This window comes from Branchiostoma floridae, chromosome 5 (genome assembly GCF_000003815.2).
Source record: "Branchiostoma floridae strain S238N-H82 chromosome 5, Bfl_VNyyK, whole genome shotgun sequence".
NCBI lineage: Eukaryota > Metazoa > Chordata > Leptocardii > Amphioxiformes > Branchiostomatidae > Branchiostoma > Branchiostoma floridae.
The window spans coordinates 18291120-18310552 of NC_049983.1; the positions used below are offsets into that span (position 1 = coordinate 18291120).

A 19433-nucleotide genomic window follows, 5' to 3' on the forward strand; every position below is an offset into this window, starting at 1 on the left:
TTAATCATGTTCTTGTTACCGGAGACGGAGAGTTAATGACACCAGGGAAATATCCCGCATGTACAGACCTTCTAACGCGTACGTTCCTCTTCGATCTGTTTGTTATTTATTCTCATTGCTTGTTTTTTGTAGGTCCTTCCGGCCGGATTTCGTGTTGGTGCGACAACACTGCCGCGGTTTGGACGCTAACCAAGACTACAGGTCCGTTATACTCGGGCTCAGATGGGGCGCAATACCCAGTGTCAACACACTACTGTCTATCTACAACTTCATGGAGAAACCTTGGGTGGTGAGTGTCTTTGGTTAGTGTTCATTGCTCAGCACGGTGTTTGCGCTAGCGTGACTATGACCGCCTTGCTGATTGGTTAACCCTGGTGATTTGAATATATCATCGGGGTCACGTAATTTTGGCATGAAAACACATGGAGATTGATAAAGTTGACTCGTTTTAGCCCCCTTGTACAAACAATTACTCCTTTATGCTTCACGCTAGTCCATCCAGAATTGTCATTGCATCATTGGTCCTTTGTCTCATTTCCTCTTGCGTTATCTTGTTAGACCGCTAGGGGCGCAAGTGAATGTCTAACCACGACCACAACTGATTTCTCCATCTTCCTCTCTCTCTCCTCAGTACGCCCATCTCTTGCAAATAAGGAAGAGGATTGGCAAGGAGAAGTTCCCGTTGATAGACAGGGCGTACTACCCGAACCACAAGGAAATGGTATGTGTGAGTACCACCCCATTCCATAGGTGTCACTGTCGAGTACAGTGAGCTGCTCCGCTGCGCATCTGTCCATGTTTCTGATTGTTTCCTAGAGTGAAGTCTTCTGCATTGTCGCTAGTGATAATAGAGGTGGAAGCGTTTTCACAGGGCGCTATTTTGTATTTGTCGCCTTAAACGTAGCTGCCCCGAGATCTGGGGTAATCTTAGGGAAGAGTCCTGTCAGCTAGTCTTGGTTTGGATCGCCGCGGTTGCTTGTTGCTGACAGACGTCAGGGTCATACGTACATCACAGTTGGCTTTCCCTGCAGCTTTTTAATTTCTATTGGGCTGGTCATATTTCTCGCACGATATGTTGAAACCACGTACGAGTTTGATTATTCACAAATCCAACGAATGTGAATACCAGTTCACCTACTTTGAATGTGTGTCATCGTGGTATTCAGTCCAACATATAGGCTCAACTGGACTACATACATTCTTGGTGCATTTAATTATCCCTGCCTTGTTGAGCTTAGGGATCTAAGTCTTGATCTGTTCATGCCGTGAAGTTATGGATATTGAGGACAAGCATAGAAGAGGCTTTTCTTGGTCATGGAATCCGCTGTAGCCTGTTGGGATTTTCAAAGATTGTACTACTAACCTCGTCGCATCTACCTACGCGAATTCCACAACAACCATATCTTGGGCCTAGGTTACGTTTGCTAACGTTTGTAAACGGACTTTCGGTTTAAAATTTAACGTTGCCATAATAACATCAGAACACACACGCGGTAGCCATGCAGCTGTAATACCCGCCCGTGACCTCTGTCGTGAAGGTCAGGGAAAAGGGGTCAAGGTGACGGACCTATCAGCGGGCAGATCCGGAGCGGATTTTGCAGAAGCTCCGTCACAGCTGCCGGGTCTTAACAAGTACTTACCGGGATACAGGCTTTGTAGTGCTGATGACATTTCCACAGAGTCAAGGTTAGCGTGTCCTAATTAACTCTGATAAGGATGTAGTTCTTTCACTGAATCAGCTGTTGCTCCCATTTCTCCTGTGTTTGCATTTTAAGTTTGGTCAATATCATACATTAAGGACATGGTGATTCACTATTTGAGGTTGCTTATTTGATATCGTTAATATGATTAGATTATATCAGCTCTGACCCTTGGCCTCCCCTATAGATGATCGCAGCCTTCCTCAATTACAGCATTTAATTGGCACAAAGATGTAGTAATCTCATTACAAGTGTTGTCATTTAAACGTTCTTTGACATGGTCAATGTTATAGAAAGGAATCATCCTCCCCATTCCTTTATGACGCTTGTTGTATTTTGATATCTTTAAAATGTTTATAAATTTAAGCAAGCACAGTTATCTTATCACGTGGGGCTCCTGCTGAAATCGCAATGTTTCAGGATGCCTTACTGCTTTGTTTCAAGATGATTCTTCAACAATATAAGGTAGAAAAGCAGAATAAATACACACACTAGACCAAGGGGTTAGAAACATAAAAATAAGTTTTATTACTCTCGTTATTTAGAAAAAAGTCAACGTCTACCCTTGAGCGTATTTTACAGAGTTTCGCTGCTTACAGTAAGCATTCTTCTAAGAGAAAAGCCATTCATCGTAGGTGGGTAGTCTTCACAAATTAACTCGCTTTCTACGGAACTGTTATACTGTATTGCTGTGTATCACATAGCCTAGGTATTAGCATCGAGTGCCACTCGGCACAGTACAATACAATAATATTTACAAAAGGTACAGCGTTTCTGTAACCATGAGAGTCAATACTGCAAGTCCGTGTAACATCCGATACAAAACATTTCGTCCCCAATTATTTGTGACACGTGTTAATAGTGTTCTCCCTCTGTGGAATATAATATGACCGAGATCGTTTGCCCATTATGGGCAACTGAGTTGAGAAAGTTCAAAGTTCAGTTGGTTGCATCATGGGAAGAGATGCTCAGGGAATTCTGGGAACGAGGTGGGGAAATCTTCGTCTTCCAGCTCGGGGAGTCCCTCCTCCGGGTGTTGTGAGAAGGGGTCCTCCTCGTCTGGGTCGCTGTCGGGATATCCCTCCGCCGGCTCGTGGAAGCCTTCCCGCGCCACGGGGAACGCTCTGTCCTCGCATTTCCTGAGAGATGGCGGGTGGAACCACTCGCAGCTGCCGTGGCGCTGCTCAAAAATGGAGGAAAGAAATCGTCATTTCTAAACAAGAAACTGGACTTTGTGAGGTGAGGTGAAACGAGAAACTAATGTCCAGAAGATAATGCTCTTTGAACGAAACTACTTCTCGCTTGCAAAGTACACAGGTATGATGAAATGTACAGCGTCGTCATTTGCTAAACCTTGCTCCCATCGTACCTTGCGTATGCAGGCGGAGTGCACCGTGTGGCAGTCGTAGGGCCACCCGTCCAACAGGCCCTTCCACACGCACGTCTTCGGGCTGGTCTCGTCACAGCCGTAGCCGCCGAAGAAACATGTCTGGATCTTTGAATGGATAGGAATTGCATTCATAAATGAAATATAAACATGTTTTACGTTTTTAAAAACATTGGAAACAGAAGCAAACTGTCTTTATTGCAAAAGGTTGTCCTTTTCTTTCTAAAGTTTTCAAATTGAAGGTATTTTACCAATCTCCGTATTGCACTTCAAAAAGTCACTGAGATATTTAGATAAACTGGTTTTGCAGGGAGTGTTGAATGATTTCATAGATGTACATCCAAGAAGGTCTACTTTGACTATCGAAATACTTGAATGTGCAATACGTGCTGTAGGTAAACATTAAGTATAAACAGAAGAAGACAGGACACGTGTGTGCTTACCGAGCAGTGGTCGCAGTGCTTGCCGTACATGTACTTCAGGCCCCTGCGCTGTTTGACGGTGACCTGTGACCACTCCACGTTCCACCCGCACGCACCGACCTGAAATCTGCCCTCATGAACATGTCCTGTACAGGAAAACATCAACAACATAGTCTTAAATTTTCATCCTAAACGATCGCAAAACATCGCGTTCTACATCGTCCATACTACAGTGTTTCAAACATTTTATTTTCAATTTCGGGGACTTGATTTTATTCAGGCGGGTCTTATAATCCCGCCCACTTCCACCAAAAAGTAGAAATGCAAAATATAAAAGCACATAACAAGTACTTCACGGACATGCAAACACTTCTCTCAATGGTCTAACTGCTAATTCTAATACGGGACCCTCCAATCTCTAGCGGTAGGTCTCGCGAGACTGTAATCTTGCCGCGCGCGCGCGTGATTTGACAGTCGGACGGTAACAGCCTTTAGCAGCCCAGCGGCTAACAATGGCTTCTCCCAGCATCGACTCGATCGAGTCAACTTCAGAGATTCGTTGTGCTATTATTTGGCAACATCCGCCGGTAAGTCGGCATGCCATGAGCAGATAATATTGTTGTGAACCTATGGACTCGATATCGTGCTGTAAATTTGCAAATTTCTGGTCATTTTCCACAATTTTTGACGGGCGGTTTATGCTTGCTTGTTTTGAGAAAAACGTGCATATAGGCGCGTCACCTTACTTGTAGTTACTCGGATAAGTTTGGCTCAAGCCGTAAAAATATCCCACAAAAGCTTACAAGTACCATTATTGGATCCTTGTAGATCCAAACTCGTAAGATTGCGATTTTGACCGTAAATTAGTCGATGGCAACATATCGGCCTTTGGGAGTTAACGCGTACGTGAGTTGGGGAGGGGGTCGTGTTTCCGTGTATATGTGTTCGTTTTGATCAAGACGGAGTCACTTTTCCGACTATGTCTATGATTTCAGTTTTCGACGGATGAAACTCCACAAAAACGGGAACATATCGATGTAGGGTCCTTCTGGGTAGAAATCTAGCATGGTTTCGGCGGCTTTGTGGGCAACTTTTTATTGGTTAACTTCATACGTGATGAGTGGGTGTGTCTGCAAATGTATAACGTTTGGCAACTCATGCTTTTGAGAAATGATAATTACATGTATATATCATTAGTGTTTTTTCCAAATGATAGACAAGTTCTCACAGCATTTACAGTATTGACGAAAATAAGCATCCGATAAGTAATACTTTTGGGAAATGGTAATGTTTCATACACATAATCATTCAAATGTACATTGTATTAAAATGTGAACTTTCAACATCTCTGACTGTTTTTGCGTGGCATAATTTTTGCAACAAATGAGACATCGTCCTACTCAGAGCTAAGACGGGTAAGGTGTCCACTTCCCTGTGCTATACATAGTAGTCCACTGTATTCTGCTGATGCAGTGGTCTGGACACTCTGCATCAACAATCAGTCTTTCTTCATACATACCATAGAGTTTTTTACCTCCTTTGGCTCTTTGAGTGAACAGCTCCGGTTGTATGGCTGTTTTGTGAAAGTGGTCAAGCTTTGGGATATTCTTCTTCTGCCATTCTGAGTCTACTTTAATTCGTTCGAAGAATAAATTTTCCCTGCCAAAGTAGACAACGAAGTCCGCCCAATTTAAGTTACAGCAATAGACATTCCCTTGCACTTGGTGGTTGTACCTGTGTGACGTCTTGAGTGCTGCACTGCTGTCTACCTTTGATAAGAAAAATGTCTTATTCTGGACTGCCTATTTTAGCGTGAGTCCTTTCTTTGAATGGGGACACAATGAATACACGAATGCGTTACTGGAAATACATGCAGTAGATGTACACATTTCCCGTTAAAAAGTATTAAAAACGCACATTTCTAATTTCATGTTCATGGTGAAATTATCCCTTCCGAGCTGTCTTTTTACCAGACAATCCCAGTGCTTAAGTAACGTGTTATCATCAAGTACATTTGGGGGGATCTTGAAAAATATGATGCATGTTGGCACTTTCTCTTCATTGACACACTTGGACTGACGGCTATTGCATCCATATGATTTGCAGTATTTCCCTTCTGATGTGAATTTCGATCGCGACGCGTTGATCTGCAAAAGATCTAGAACAGCAAATGCCAAACGTTATACATTTGCAGACACACCCACTCATTATATATTACGTTAACCGAAAAAGTCGGCCACAAAGCCGCCGAAACCATGATAGATTTCTACCCAGAAGGACCCTACATCGATATGTTCACGTTTTTGTGGAGTTTCATCCGTCGAAAACTGAAATCATAGTCGGAAAAGTGACTCCGCCTTGATCAAAACGAACACATATACACGGAAACACGCCCCCCTCCCCAACCGGTCACGTACGCGTTAACTCCCAAAGGCCGATATGTTACCATCGACTAATATACGGTCAAAATCGCCGAAAGTCTTACGAGTTTGGATCTACAATGATCCAATAATGGTACTTGTACGCTTTTGTGGGATATTTTTACGGCTTGAGCCAAACTTATCCGAGTAACTACAAGTAAGGCGACGCGCCTATATGCACGTTTTTCTCACGACAAGCAAGCATAAACCGCCCGTCAAAAATTGTGAAAATGACCAGAAATTTGCAAATTTACAGCACGATATCGAGTCCATAGGTTCACAACAATATTATCTGCTCATGGCATGCCGATTTACCGGCGGATGTGGCCAAATAATAGCACAACGAATCTCTGAAGTTGACTCGATCGAGTCGATGCTGGGAGAAGCCATTGTTAGCCGCTGGGCTGCTGAAGGCTGTTACCGTCCGACTGTCAAATCACGCGCGCGCGCGGCAAGATTACAGTCTCGCGAGACCTACCGCTAGAGATTGGAGGGTCCCGTATTGTCATTCTACCATTGGTCTCATTGCTTATTGCGATGAACAGTCAGGATTGGTCTATGGTGCCCATAGTTTATCAATCGTGCGTTCTCGTCCGCTATTGGTCGATAGGCCTCAATTCCAAATCATAACTTATTTAGGCCGTGCATCCACACCGCGCTCGATGAATGACCTCTGTTAGTATTCGATGTTCCAAGCAAACCTGGCCTTGAAAGTTGTTTATCTAGACACCCGTGTTGCTAAGGGACTCGGATATCATCTTGGCGATCTTCCGAATACTTTCTAAATCAGCAAATAGCAGCTTATCTTCTCCCGAGACCCACAAAGGTCATAGGTGCAGGATACGGGGCACTATATTACTGTAGCGGAACGGGTTCCTTGTTTTCGAACGGGTCTTACTTATTGTTAGGTAAACAACTACATAGCAAACGCTATATAAGATCATATAATCGCTGCGTTCTTATGTTCAAACAATATTCATAAAGGGAACTAAGATGATTGTCACCGCGATTGGCAATCGCAGGACAGACAGCGAACCTATCTGATAAGTGAAAACAAGCAGAAACAAACAATAGATCATCCCTTAAATCAGATGTTTTTGTCTGCCCCGAGTATGACTGTGTACACTGTATCACAGCCAGTGATTTTCTAGTGAGGACCAATCAAATCGCTACATGCAGGTCAGCGAAAATTAGCCAATAACGGCCGTGTTGTGGACTCCTTCCTGTCCTTCTGAACAAACCGAGTTTTTAGGCCCTGATTACTTTACAACAAAACTACTCCATATATGAAAGTCGAATGTCAACCTTTTTATGGACGGGATTTATGGACTTTTGACAGGGACTTCCCGTTAACAGAGAGATTTATAGCGTTACATAAAACTCGGGTCGATGGTAGGACAATGACCCATAACTGGAAACATTCCAGAGTGGGCATGAACAGTCATGACACAAGATCCCGAACATGTGTAAAACATCCCGGTTCTCTGGATCTAAAATCCGGGTCAGGAAAGACAGCTGCCACCAGCAAATGGACAACTCAGTTGTCCAGTTGAGATGACCAACATGCTTGGAGACAGAAGAAGAAAGGGTATGGATACATGTGGCTGACAGGATCTAGACATCCCTTTTCCGGCTGACCACTGGACCTGTTGGTCTTAATTCTTCTCCAAGTCAGCCTGTTTGTTTGACCTGTTTCAGCCATTGCCTCCTGTGAATGACCTGAACATCACCGACAAAAGTGCCGTCGCGATACACAATCCGAAAACGATACTGCAAACCAATTTCTTTGATACTTTTATCCAAAATTCTGGCCAGTGTAGCGGGGTGTAATCTTACTAAGGATTGTCGCTTTAAAAGGCAACAACAGCAGTGAAGAAGAGATGAACGGAAGGGACAAACACGCGACTCTGTCGCCGCATAGATTGAAGTTAAAGTGCTGGAACGACCTGTCCAAGATGGCGGCTGTCATGTGACTCGAGTCAAACGCCATGCATGTATTTATATTGATTGCACGTTCATCAGGCCAGCGAGCCGTCACGTTAGCATCTGCCCCAAAATCTAACGGTAAAAAACGACCTTGTTGTTTCCTCTAACGACACAGCAAATATTTCTGACGTGCGTGCAAACTGCCCATTTATTCTTTGTTGTTGACATGAGAACTGAAACAAATCGTTAACGTGATGTCAAACCACTGATTTCGTACATTCTGTAAAATACATTACGGGTTCAGCACGACTCTTCTTAATCGTGCGAACATATTGGCCACATGCCAGTAATGGCGTCTAAATAGCCAAAGTCTCAAAGTTCCCAAGATGAAAACGTCTGAATTTGAACATATGAAATATTGATCAGGAAATTAATCCACTTCTCAGTTCTGGATCTTGGATTATAATTGCTTTCTAATGTGGTCTAAAATCGATAGTTCTTATCATATAAGTGCGGTTTGGCCTACATTCTTTTTCTCATTGCATAGAAAACAATCATCATTGGCCCCTGCAAAGTACTGACAAAGTGACTGGGAAGATTGGGGTAGTAAAAGGACACTGAGAGTGGAGTTCATTGGATACACGTAGGTACTCGTTATTGCATTTATGTGACACATCTAGGACCGAATCTTTTTCTTAATTTGAAAAAAAAAATTATTAAAACAGACCGAATATTAGCTAGGAAGTTGGCAAATATTAGAGGACACTCAGTAGGCCACTTCAGGAGTGACCCGTCTTTCCCAGTGCATAGTTCACATTCCGTTGCTTTGTCTAATGAGTGTGTATGCTGCGCGTATATAGGGGTTGGGCGGAGCTGTTTTCTGCCCGTAATGTTAGAGGTCATGCTGCAGCGCCAACATGGCGAGGGCCCTCGGTATTTCCCACACACTTGTGACGATCAGCTGTTCTGCTCTGCGATGCCATAGGAGGACGAAGGTTACATGCTACAAACCTTTCACACCGAACATAACTGTCATTCTGTCTAAGGCATTGTGCAGTGAGTAACGTACACTCCTTCACTTTTATGGCTGTAACAATGACCAATCTGAGGCAAGGACACATTCGGTCCAAGATATGATATCAACGACTCGTGTACGCTGCCATTTCATTGGTCGTTAGAACGTACCTGTCAGGAGGTAGTGTTGCTTGGGGTTCAGTTTGATGCCGCAGGCCGCGCCATCTGGCATGGTGTAAATGTACACCATGTTCTTGTTCTTGTTGATGAACTCCAGCTTCTCTGCACCTTTGAACACCTGTAACGGAAAACGGATGTCACGTATCTTTTCTGTTAATTTTGACGACTGATCCAGTAGTGAACATCCGGGTCCCAACAGTTGCATTTTGGGTAAATACATTTCCCATAACTCCCATCGCTTGCGCCGTAAGAAATTTTGCGATTGCTCTATCAAAATGTACCTTTAAGAACTTTCTTGAGATGAATATCAACCAATACTCTAATGTAAGCAGAGTTTGAAACCATTTATAGATAAGAATCTACATTTTGCTGCCAAAATATAGATTTTCCTGGTGTCATTTTTGTATTTTATGGAGAGCACCTACCTTTGTGATCCGTATGGTGTAACGGACCCACTCGATGACGTAAGCCTCCTCCGCCATAGCCCTCATTTCCAGAGGGATTTCGTTCATGGACGGGTCCAGGTACTCTTCCTCCTCCTCCTCTTCTATCGTGACGTTCGGCGTCGGACGAGCATAGCCGATCTCTTCAACCTTTACGATTTTCCCACGAACAGCTGTATTTAAGACAAGCAAATTCTTTTAAAAGTAATTTTTTAGGGTATAGGGTGATGTATATGGTGATGATGTATTCAATTCAGCTATTGCGTTTGATTTATATAGGTTATACTTTCATGCTAAATTGATTAAAAGTAGAAACAACCAACTCGAATTTGTATTTTCAAGATCGTTTAAACATTTCCCAATGTTGATACCGGGCCAAGCTCAGTATTACTCCCGTGCGCAGAGGTGCCGGTAGCTTATATACACTCTACAACACAGTTGCTTATATTGGCAGTCGTTCCTTGTTTAAAATTAAAACACCGTCTAAAAACATCCGAAAACACGGGTGTCTAGTTTCGACAGGTGCAGCGCTTCCCTTAGTCGTTTAGACTACTTTGCTCCCTTCCAATGTAATTAACTTCCTCAATCTACTCCCGTCGCTTAGCCGAACCCTGTTCCTTCATGTGGTCGACAACTTGACCTTTCAAGTACACAGTTGAACAATTGACCTCCGCCCATCACTCGCCTCCTGTCTATTAATGACATTCCTGCCGCGAACTTCTCTGGTTCAAAGCCAAGATGCCCGGTCAAAGCCACGAGAGGGCCCTGTCTGGGAACCACATGGCGGAAATCCGTCTTGTAAGCCTTGACGTGGGAATATAGTCGCCACACAGCGAAGTGGGAAATCACACTGCACGAATGGGACCAGAAAGTCGTCGGTTGAACCTGGCAGTTTGTGTGTAACCCGTGTTGTGAGGTTACGCGTGAAATTTTACGGCTTTGTCTGGCGCGGGCCCGCTCGGGGCTGACCGGGAGCGGAAGGCCCGACGCCGCTGTTATTCACACACCATCAAAAAGGTCAAGCTGAGACAAGATGTTTTGTTCACAGAGAAATACGTGCAGAGAATCTACGAGCTTCTGTGGACTGACGACGGATGTTCAGATAAATCTTAGCATGTTGCCAAGACTGCTGAGATTGGGAAGACTCAAGCAGGAGATTCAAATGTCCCTGCCCATGAAGGCCCTGAATCCTGTTTAAATAGGAATCCATCGTGAAGTGCAAAAAGAAAACTTTTGACTTTGTCTAGTCACATAGAGTCGCCTCCGGATACACAAAAATAGCCACTGTTACAATTTCAGAAAGTGCAAAATGCCATGGGCCTAACAACTGTGTTGAACGGCGAAGAGCTTCCATTTGTTGCAATTGTGACGTGACAAGATCTCGTTGTCATGTGACGACCAAGTGACAAGATTGTGCTACCACGTGACGATCACGTGATAGGATTATGTTGTCATCGCAGATAACGACCTTGGTGTGGCCCATATCACGGTATGACTGACAGGCGATGGCGACGTAGGTGGTCGGCTTGAGCTGGCGACCGAGCCTGACACCTGTTTGTCACTAGATATGTGGCCAGATGCTACAGTTACGTTTCGCACGCCAACACTGCATGTTCCCTTCTCTAAAATGGTAGTTGTCAAAAGCAATTTGGGTCACAACAATGCAACTGTACTGTAGCCTGTGTTTGCAGTCACGTCACCATGAGGGATGGGGTTGTAGGTATTGTCCACCATGTTGAACGGTTAAACCTGACTGAGTTGTCCTGTAAATTTGACATATTTGTAGCGACATATTTGAACCGACTTTTCACACCAATGACCTACACTAAGTCTAAGTGCTGCCTAAATCTATACGATGAGAGGCTCAGTGGCTGTACAGGAATCACGTACTGGCTAGCCCATATACATCTACAGAAAGTTGACAAGAGAGCCTTGAGCAAAATGAAACCCACATTTTCTTCTTTGTGTTAACTGGATTAAAAATCCAGCCGTACTGTCGGGTGAAAAGGGCAACGATCTTGTTAATCTATACACCAGAACGATACAATATCACACTATCGTAGACCGGAGTGCAATACCACATACAGTAACAGTTACAGGATGCACAATATAAAAGGAAAAACGTCCCCCCTCCCAAAAAAATCCAACCAGAACCCTTGCATCTGCTTGTAGATGTGTGTCCTGAATAGACCCGCTCGAGGACAGAAACGGTCAGATGTCAACGCCAATCACTGTCTGGAGAAAATCGACAGGCGGGGATCACGGCACCGCCTGTTTAAAATAGAGGGCAGAATATGGCCCCCACATGTCATCCATCAACCACATATTCAGCGACCTTCGGGTCAGGGCGGACGGATTTAGGTAATCGCCAAAAATAATTGTCGTCGACATCCGAGCGCGAACGTAAATGTGAGTGGAATTGGCAGTTGGCACAGTCGGTGGATACATTTTGGTGGAGTTTCCTGTGGGATGCCGTCGGGTCCGGGGCACTGTTGACACTGAGATATACAACAATATACAGAGAAAGCAGAGACGACACTGGGTACCCAAACGGGACAACTTAGAAACAGTTACTACATCGGTTCCGCATGCTTGCGACATGAGAGGTGGAAAGTTTGGCACTTTCCGAGACGCAGATATCACGGGGTCATGTTAACAACTGTGCTTTTAGATATTTTTCTTGGGCGGAGTTCGGTGATATTTTTAGCCTATACGCTTTCAAATTTCATTTTAAAAAATCTGTCAGTTCTGTGTAATTTGGGGATAAGAATGAGTGCCTGAACGATTCATAAGAAATTGCTCCTACACGTTAATGATAGAAATTTCATTTTCGTTCCTTACGTAAATTTGTTATAAACAACATTACTAGCTAAATGATGTCATCCGCCAAACGAACATATAAACTCCACCCCCTTTCCCTTTCGTGTTAATAAAAATTGAAATTTTCACACTCATAGAACTCATGATATTGGTAACGCTGAAACCTGCAATGTACAAATGATGCAAATTAGAGCATTTTTTAGCATATTATTACTCAGAAAAGTACTGTCGTCCGAGGTACGGGATCGTGGAACTCACGTTCCAGCTCATTTTCCCACAGACTTTACGTTAACCTTTCCAAAAATTGCTTCCCCAAATTTGTCTGATCTGACCGATTAGCCGGAAGGCACCCGCAGAATCAGCCCGGCTTTTCGATCACAAAGCTCGTATTTTTGTCTGAATTACAATTTAATGCCAGTTCATTTGAGGAATAGCCTTGGAATTCCAATAGACTCCTTGCGGTTTTCATTAGATACCCCCCTACCGAGAGGGACGCATTAGCCCCCCCCCCCACAACTGGTGAGACAACCTTGACTGCAACCTTCACTTCAGTACTAGCCACTTAAGTTGTAATACCAGTTTAATCCGTGGTTTTCATTAGAAGAGGTCACTCCACCAACTGAGCGCCCCCCTCCCTTCAACCAAGACCCCCGACACAACTTGTCTAGCAGGCCGCTAATTGGCTACTTCAAATCTTTCGGGGAATCTGACATTCGTGACGTGTTTTCAAAGCAATAAAGTTGGGTATAGGATGTTGGTGCCCAGGTGCCACATTCCTCAGATGTCGCCCCGTGTGTTTCCATCAAGATGTTGCGCCTGACAAGCGCTTATCCCCTCCGTTGCGTGCCAGTCTTGTTATACATGTTGACGGTTGTATATATTCACAGTCACGCAGTGCGCACATGTCGGGCTCGGGGACCTCGTACAGCCCAGTCAACGTGTTTTTCTGCGTTGCCGGGACACCGCTGCTATTCAGATCCTTACTCTTACAGCACTGCCTAGCCCCGTGTCAGCTTTACTTACGTTGTGGTGGGTTGAGTGTAGACAGTCGTTATTGAGTGAATGAATCAAAGAAATAATAGATGAATGGATGATCAAAAACTAATGAAGAAATGAACGAATGAGAGGATGACTGGATAAATGAATGGATGGACGGAATAACAAACGTAAGAACGAATGGCTGAATGAATGAAAATTATAACTTTATGCCCTAGGAAAATAGGCAAAGGCCGTCCCTAATTATAACCAATTCAAAGAATGCAAACATACACACACACATAAAACTTTTATGATGTAAGATTATTTTTGTAAGCGTTTATTTGTTACGACAATATAAGACCTGGGAGGTTTAGCCATTGTAGGTCATCGGCCTGACACTATACTTCCAGTATACATTTTGGAAGTACCGCAGTATGGCAGTTAGAAACAATATCTGATGTTACATTGACTATCGGTTCGGTGTTTTTCACCGTGTTTCATCAACAATTTCACTTTCCCTTCGATTTGAATTCCATAGTTTTGATAACCTTCGATGTTCTCCATACTAAACATGGACACAGTTAAAACATTCTTTTTATCCATAACTACTTTTTAGATGGATCGCTGGTGATGAAAAACAAACAGCGTAAAAAGGACGTAAAAAAGACACCGCCTGATTCACAGAATTAGACATGTTGTCAACATCCTCCAAGAATAGACCTTTAGAAAATGAGTCATAACATTCACCCCATGATGTTTTGAAACCTTCCTTGGTCAAAGTCTAACTTTAGAATGGAAAATCCCCATGACGGCGGGTAGTGGGCACTCGCCGAAAATCTCAGCAAACATCGTGTTGTTTCTCGGCGTCCCGTGTTTGGACAAGACCCCAGAATCCTAGTCCTGGGGTCAGTACGCAAACGGTGTCCGAGGCCTGAATCACTGAATCAACGTCTGAGATGTCACGTGTAGAACCTAAAACAGACGGCGTGACGTCACCGTCCAATTGTTGGAATTAGGCGCGAAATTTGTTGACGTCACTCATGATCAATGGCGTTCCTCGTAAGGTCAGCTGAGGATGTTTCCCGCCACTTCTGAGAAAGAGGTTCGCGCATGGGATGGGATGGACTGGGATCAGACGAGAGGATCGAAACTACCAACTTTTACCCACACAACCTTGTAGTGCTCTTGAGACTTTCACAAATTGCATGAAATTTTGTTTTGTAGCGGTAACGTTAAAGCCCGTTTTCCGAATCTTGAGATTGAAAACGTTATTTTGTTGACTTACCGATCATCCTAAATCCACGTGACTGGATAACGTTAATGCTTGGATAAACCCGTTAACCAGCGTTTCTGTTATCTCTGTGTGTTAAGCAGTCGGCATATTTTGCTTGCTACAAGCCTTTAATCACTTCGTTTGCCTACGTTGTGGCACTAACTCCATAGATAACTGTTACAAAGACCACAAAATTACAAAATGTGTTATTTCAAGTACTTCAAAGTCGTTTCTATATCAGAGACGACTGACTATACCATAATCTGGATAGCTAGACCGATCCTAACTACCCATCACAATTAGCAGCCCAATCAACGACAGCACGGAAATTAGTGGTTCGACCAATCGTAGAGTGGCTGCATGTCCGTCAAATATGTGCATTTTCATGTTATTTTGTATTGCTACGTTTTGACGGAGGTGGGCGTGGCTATGGGTTTGGTTTGGCCTTTACAGACACAAGTGGCGGATTGTATTTCCTATCAGATAAGGCATTGTGCATGGTACTGTGTCCTACTATCGCCATAGGTGGGCTCCATACAATATACTTGCCGAGGCAATACCTGCAGCGTTTAAGAAGTCTCCTGTTCCCCTAGTTAATCGTCGCACAAGGCTTAACATACCACCGCTGGTCCGAGGGTTGGCAAGCGCTGTTATCCTTGGGCACTGGGAGGCTTTTAGCAAGCGCATACCAAGACGTGCCTAAACTCTTGAAGACGGTGGTGGTTTCCTTGCCGTAGTAAGAAAGAAGGAAGAAAAATGCACGCGAGGAATTCTTTTCGAGATAGTTGGAAGAAAAGAATACTGTTGACCGAATTTAACTGTTGAACGTGAATAAATTGCGAAAAACTCCGGCCCGCTTTCTTTATGTCCCTGTTTATGGGTTTCCCCACAACCGTTCTCTGCTGCTGTGACGACCTTACGGTCCTCCTCATCAAAGAAGCTTTCTAAGCCTGGGATTCGAACCCCGAACCCCGAGCTCTCAAAAAAGGAGACATGCTCCCTTAAGTTCTAATCCTCCATGAATGTTTCGACAACAAGGCTTTCTCGCCCATGTTTTCGCTACCGACAGGATGCGCGCTACCTCGGTGTTTTCAAAACACGCCTCTTGTGTTCTCGGTGTGTACGTTCGTGTGATCCGCGTCGCAGGGGGGTCATGCTCACGCCAATCGTGGCGCCTGTCTAGTTAGCTCAATCAAAGTCAGTTTGTAGAGAACACAAAACATTTAGTTACACCCATCTATACTTAGAACTGTAACTTGGTTGTTTTGTAACCATTTTGAACTTGTTCTGACTCATGTGTTTCTCTACTTACACAAAAGTAAAGACATTATCTCATACAATATCCGCAAACTTCTCAGAAATCGCCTTTAGGACACGCCATCCTTTGCTACTTTTGATCGATGTCAGCTACCTACTGAATGATTGACGCACCCCCCCCCCCCCCCCCCAATAAGATGATTGGATTAACTTCTCCATTCCAATGGAGAAAAGTTATCCCATTCACAATCTCTAACGTTCAAATCTCAGTCTGAAATCTCCTTGGGTTTTTTTAGTCGACGTTGCCTATACAATGAGTGGCCCCTACCCCATCGATTATTGGATGAGAGGATGAATGAAATTACTCTTGCCGCATCCCCATCACTCCTCCTCAGCACAAGACAGTTTAGCATGACGTGTGGTTAAACCATGCTCCCAGGGACCCAGTTTTGAGGGATATATTTGACAGCTCGCCCGGGCACTGACCTATTTCCCATTTTCACAACAACAACCAAGTTTCGGATGTCCTGCCAAATATGTCAACATTTCTTTCCCAGGAACAAAAGATCACAAAATGCAAGAAGTAGGCGCCCTTGAACACCGCGAAATCCTGTTAACATGAGCGAAGAACGCCCCGCTGTATCACAGAGACGTTCTTTGTGTGATAAAACCTGCCCACGACGATTTTGTAGATTAACTCTGTGCGTCTCGGTAGCGCTGTGTCAAGGTCCTGAAAACAAGAGCACTGAGACTAGGGCAGCTGACGCGGTGCCAGGAGGGATCCTGATGTTATGGCTGTCAACACCGCTCGGTGGAAAGAGAGATGCCCCGGCCTGCCAGCATGGCTCTTGGCCCACAGTCGTCTGAAGTCAAACCAGGCTTCGCAACGGATGTAGTGGGCCGATTCCTGGATACATAGCGAGCCAAAAAAGTGCAGGAAATGTGGTGTGAAATTTGAGACAAAGACCGCAAAGTAGTTGTTCAAATTTACTCATGACGATTGCTAAGTACAATGCCCAGTTTTGATTGAGTAAAGACGAAATAGGAAATGCACAGCGCGAAACGTCGTATCTTTTTTAAGCAGTCTTTGCCGCCGACGCGGACAATTTCCCCGAAAGAATCCGCTGCAGCCACGTTCACGAGAGGGAAATCTGTTCCTCCGGTCAAGTTTGTTTGGACAGAGATGGCGACCGGCAACAACCTCCGCGACGTGTTTTAACAGAAGCCTACTAACCCAACATTTCACATGAGAACCGTGGCCCGGAGGTCCTGCATGGCGTCCGTCCGTGCGCCAGCGTCCCGCCATGTGTCCGTACATTTTGCCACATTCGGGCTTTACATTGACAGAAGAGTATCTCGTACGTGTTTTGCAGGCGCTGTAGCGTTTGGAATTATCTCTCATTGCAGGCCTCTTGGTTCATTTTTTTTTTGGAGGGGGGGGGGGTATCTTTGTGTATGGTAGGTTCTAACAAAAAAATGAAAATAATTCGTCCCCTGGCGGCTGTCCACGGTACTGCTACGGAACTTCCGGTTTTAACATCTCGTGTTCTAGACACGTCGTGGCTCTGATTTTTGGTGGAAGACGGTTTTTATACTTGGAAAAAAGTGGTGTAAGTTTAAGCCCCCCCTAACAGCTTGTTATGCGCTGTTTTCTGATTGTATAACAGTTCTAATTGTAAACCGTACGGGGTCTGGCAGCTGACTAGAACTGATCATGATATACAAATGAATTTAGAAAAGAGCACAAAATTGGAAAAGTCACTAAGTCTGCTATGAAGGCTACTATAAAATCTCGAAGATGTAATTTCTTGGGAGGGGCAGGTGAACTTGTAGAGATACGTCACATGTATTTCAAATTGGAATATTAGAACCAACTGAGCATTAAGTGATTAACTTCATATGGGTGTCGTTCAACGCCGAATATACGACTGATCTTTCCGGCTGCGAACAACTGTCTCTCACTACATACAGTGCCGCTAGTCCGACCACTGTAGAAAAAGGAAGTCTCAGTACGTGTCTGTAGACGCCGCGCGCTCCGTGGCGGATACAAGTCGTGCCGGTGGGTGAATGCTATGTGGCGAACCCGCGCGAAAATGTTGGGCCCTGTCTGGCTACAGACCTCGACTCTCACTCCACATGTGTGGAATATCCCGATAAACGGTTGGGTTATTTTTAACGTTGGAAACTTAAGAGAGACTGAGGCCGGCTAACTATAGACCAAGCGATGTTCCATGCCGCGGTGCAGGCGCTTTATTATTTGGATAATCTTAGCCTCTGCCACAACTTTAATTTGAGAGGGAGAGAGCATAGCCCGTACAGAGCGCCTACATGGCAGTACCAGGCAACCGACAAAATATCAATCAATTTCATACACACATCATCGGTGCATCTACAAGTCATGTACACATGTAGTGTTTACTTTCACTAAGCCTGGATCTGACAAACACCAATTACAGCATTTTTTTTCAGGAGACCAAAACATGCCCACTGGCGCAGCTCTCAAACACGTGCAGCCGTGAAGTGGGTACTATCTTCAGACGGAGTTTTTCGGATTCCGTCGTATCTCGAAAACGACGAATAAGGGTTGGTGGTTGAGAGAGTCGAGTAGCGGGGTCCATATTGTTGATATGCTCTATTGTAAATAGTCGCTAGACCTCCGGTGGTGTTGTGTATGTGAAGTGTACTGAAGCCCCTGTATGCGTTCTTGTCCCCCAGATGTGATGGCATCTCAACTATTGGCATGCAGCTAGCGCGGGGCAGAGCCTTATAGCCAAGCTATGTCATTCTCATGTACGATCCAGATACCTCTTCACTCGCACTATCTGCTCGGGGGCTCAGATAGCGCCCTAGGATCAGTACAAATGTCACATAATATTTCTAATAATTTTTTTTTACGTTAAAAGAAGTTCGCATCATATCTTCTATCAGATAACACGTCGGACACAACAAAACCACCGACTACCTACACCCGCGTTGCCACATTGAAAACGAAGGACAATTGTACAAAATCTTAAAATGGTTTTGACGTGTAAAATCTATGGGTCTATGAGTTACTTACCGACTCCTGCATGACAGAAGATGGTCTGGGGGTGCGCCGGCATACATGTACAGGCCAAGCCACCGTGGACTGCCGCTAACGTCAGGAAAAGAACCGCCCAAACATGCGCCATTGGTACTCAGTATGTCCGTACGATATATACACACACGTAGTCTTCAGTTCAGCACTTGACACGCCACGCACGCAGCTAGTAGCACGAGCTCGGACTGAATGACTCGCCTCCCCCGCACGCACGCTCACTTGCCGCTTCTTAAACTCCTTGGCGCAGGTTACCTCGCCGCGCTAGTCATGTTCGGAAAATTTGTTGATGAAACCCACATGGTCTGGCCGATTTCCGCACGGCGGTGGTGTGGCTTCGCGCCAGGCCCTTCCACTTTCGTAACCGCTGTGTACTTAGCGTCGCCTCTTTTCTGGAGTGGAATCGCCCAGTGCCCAACCCTCGTGTCGGGACAGACCAGTAATACTTAATAGCCCCATGCCTTAAATCGTTAAGAATAAGTCGCACGATTGTCGCACGATCGTCGCACGACCGCAAACTGAGGGCTGTGTTTGAAT

At 44.6% G+C, this 19433-nt stretch overlaps 2 protein-coding genes across 9 annotated transcripts in view; one reads left to right on the forward strand and one right to left on the reverse strand.

The window, feature by feature from the left end:
* LOC118415648 (synapsin-3-like) overlaps positions 1-19433 on the forward strand; it is a 66727-nt gene that overhangs the window by 29396 nt on the left and 17898 nt on the right. For 6 of the 8 annotated variants that reach the window (XM_035820369.1, XM_035820365.1, XM_035820371.1 and 3 more), the window contains exons 4-5: positions 133-289; positions 632-727. In XM_035820369.1, coding sequence (XP_035676262.1) covers positions 133-289; positions 632-727 — 253 coding nt within the window. The remainder of the gene's footprint in view (positions 1-132; positions 290-631; positions 728-19433) is intronic. The other 2 variants (XM_035820368.1, XM_035820373.1) reach the window with 1 other exon arrangement.
* LOC118415649 (metalloproteinase inhibitor 3-like) lies at positions 2205-19257 on the reverse strand. The gene is made up of 6 exons (XM_035820374.1): positions 18879-19257; positions 9475-9665; positions 9041-9167; positions 3531-3655; positions 3070-3195; positions 2205-2880 (listed from the first exon to the last, which is right to left on the reverse strand). Exons 1-6 carry the CDS (start codon positions 18988-18990, stop codon positions 2653-2655), a joined length of 909 nt encoding a protein of 302 aa, XP_035676267.1. The 5' UTR covers positions 18991-19257; the 3' UTR covers positions 2205-2652.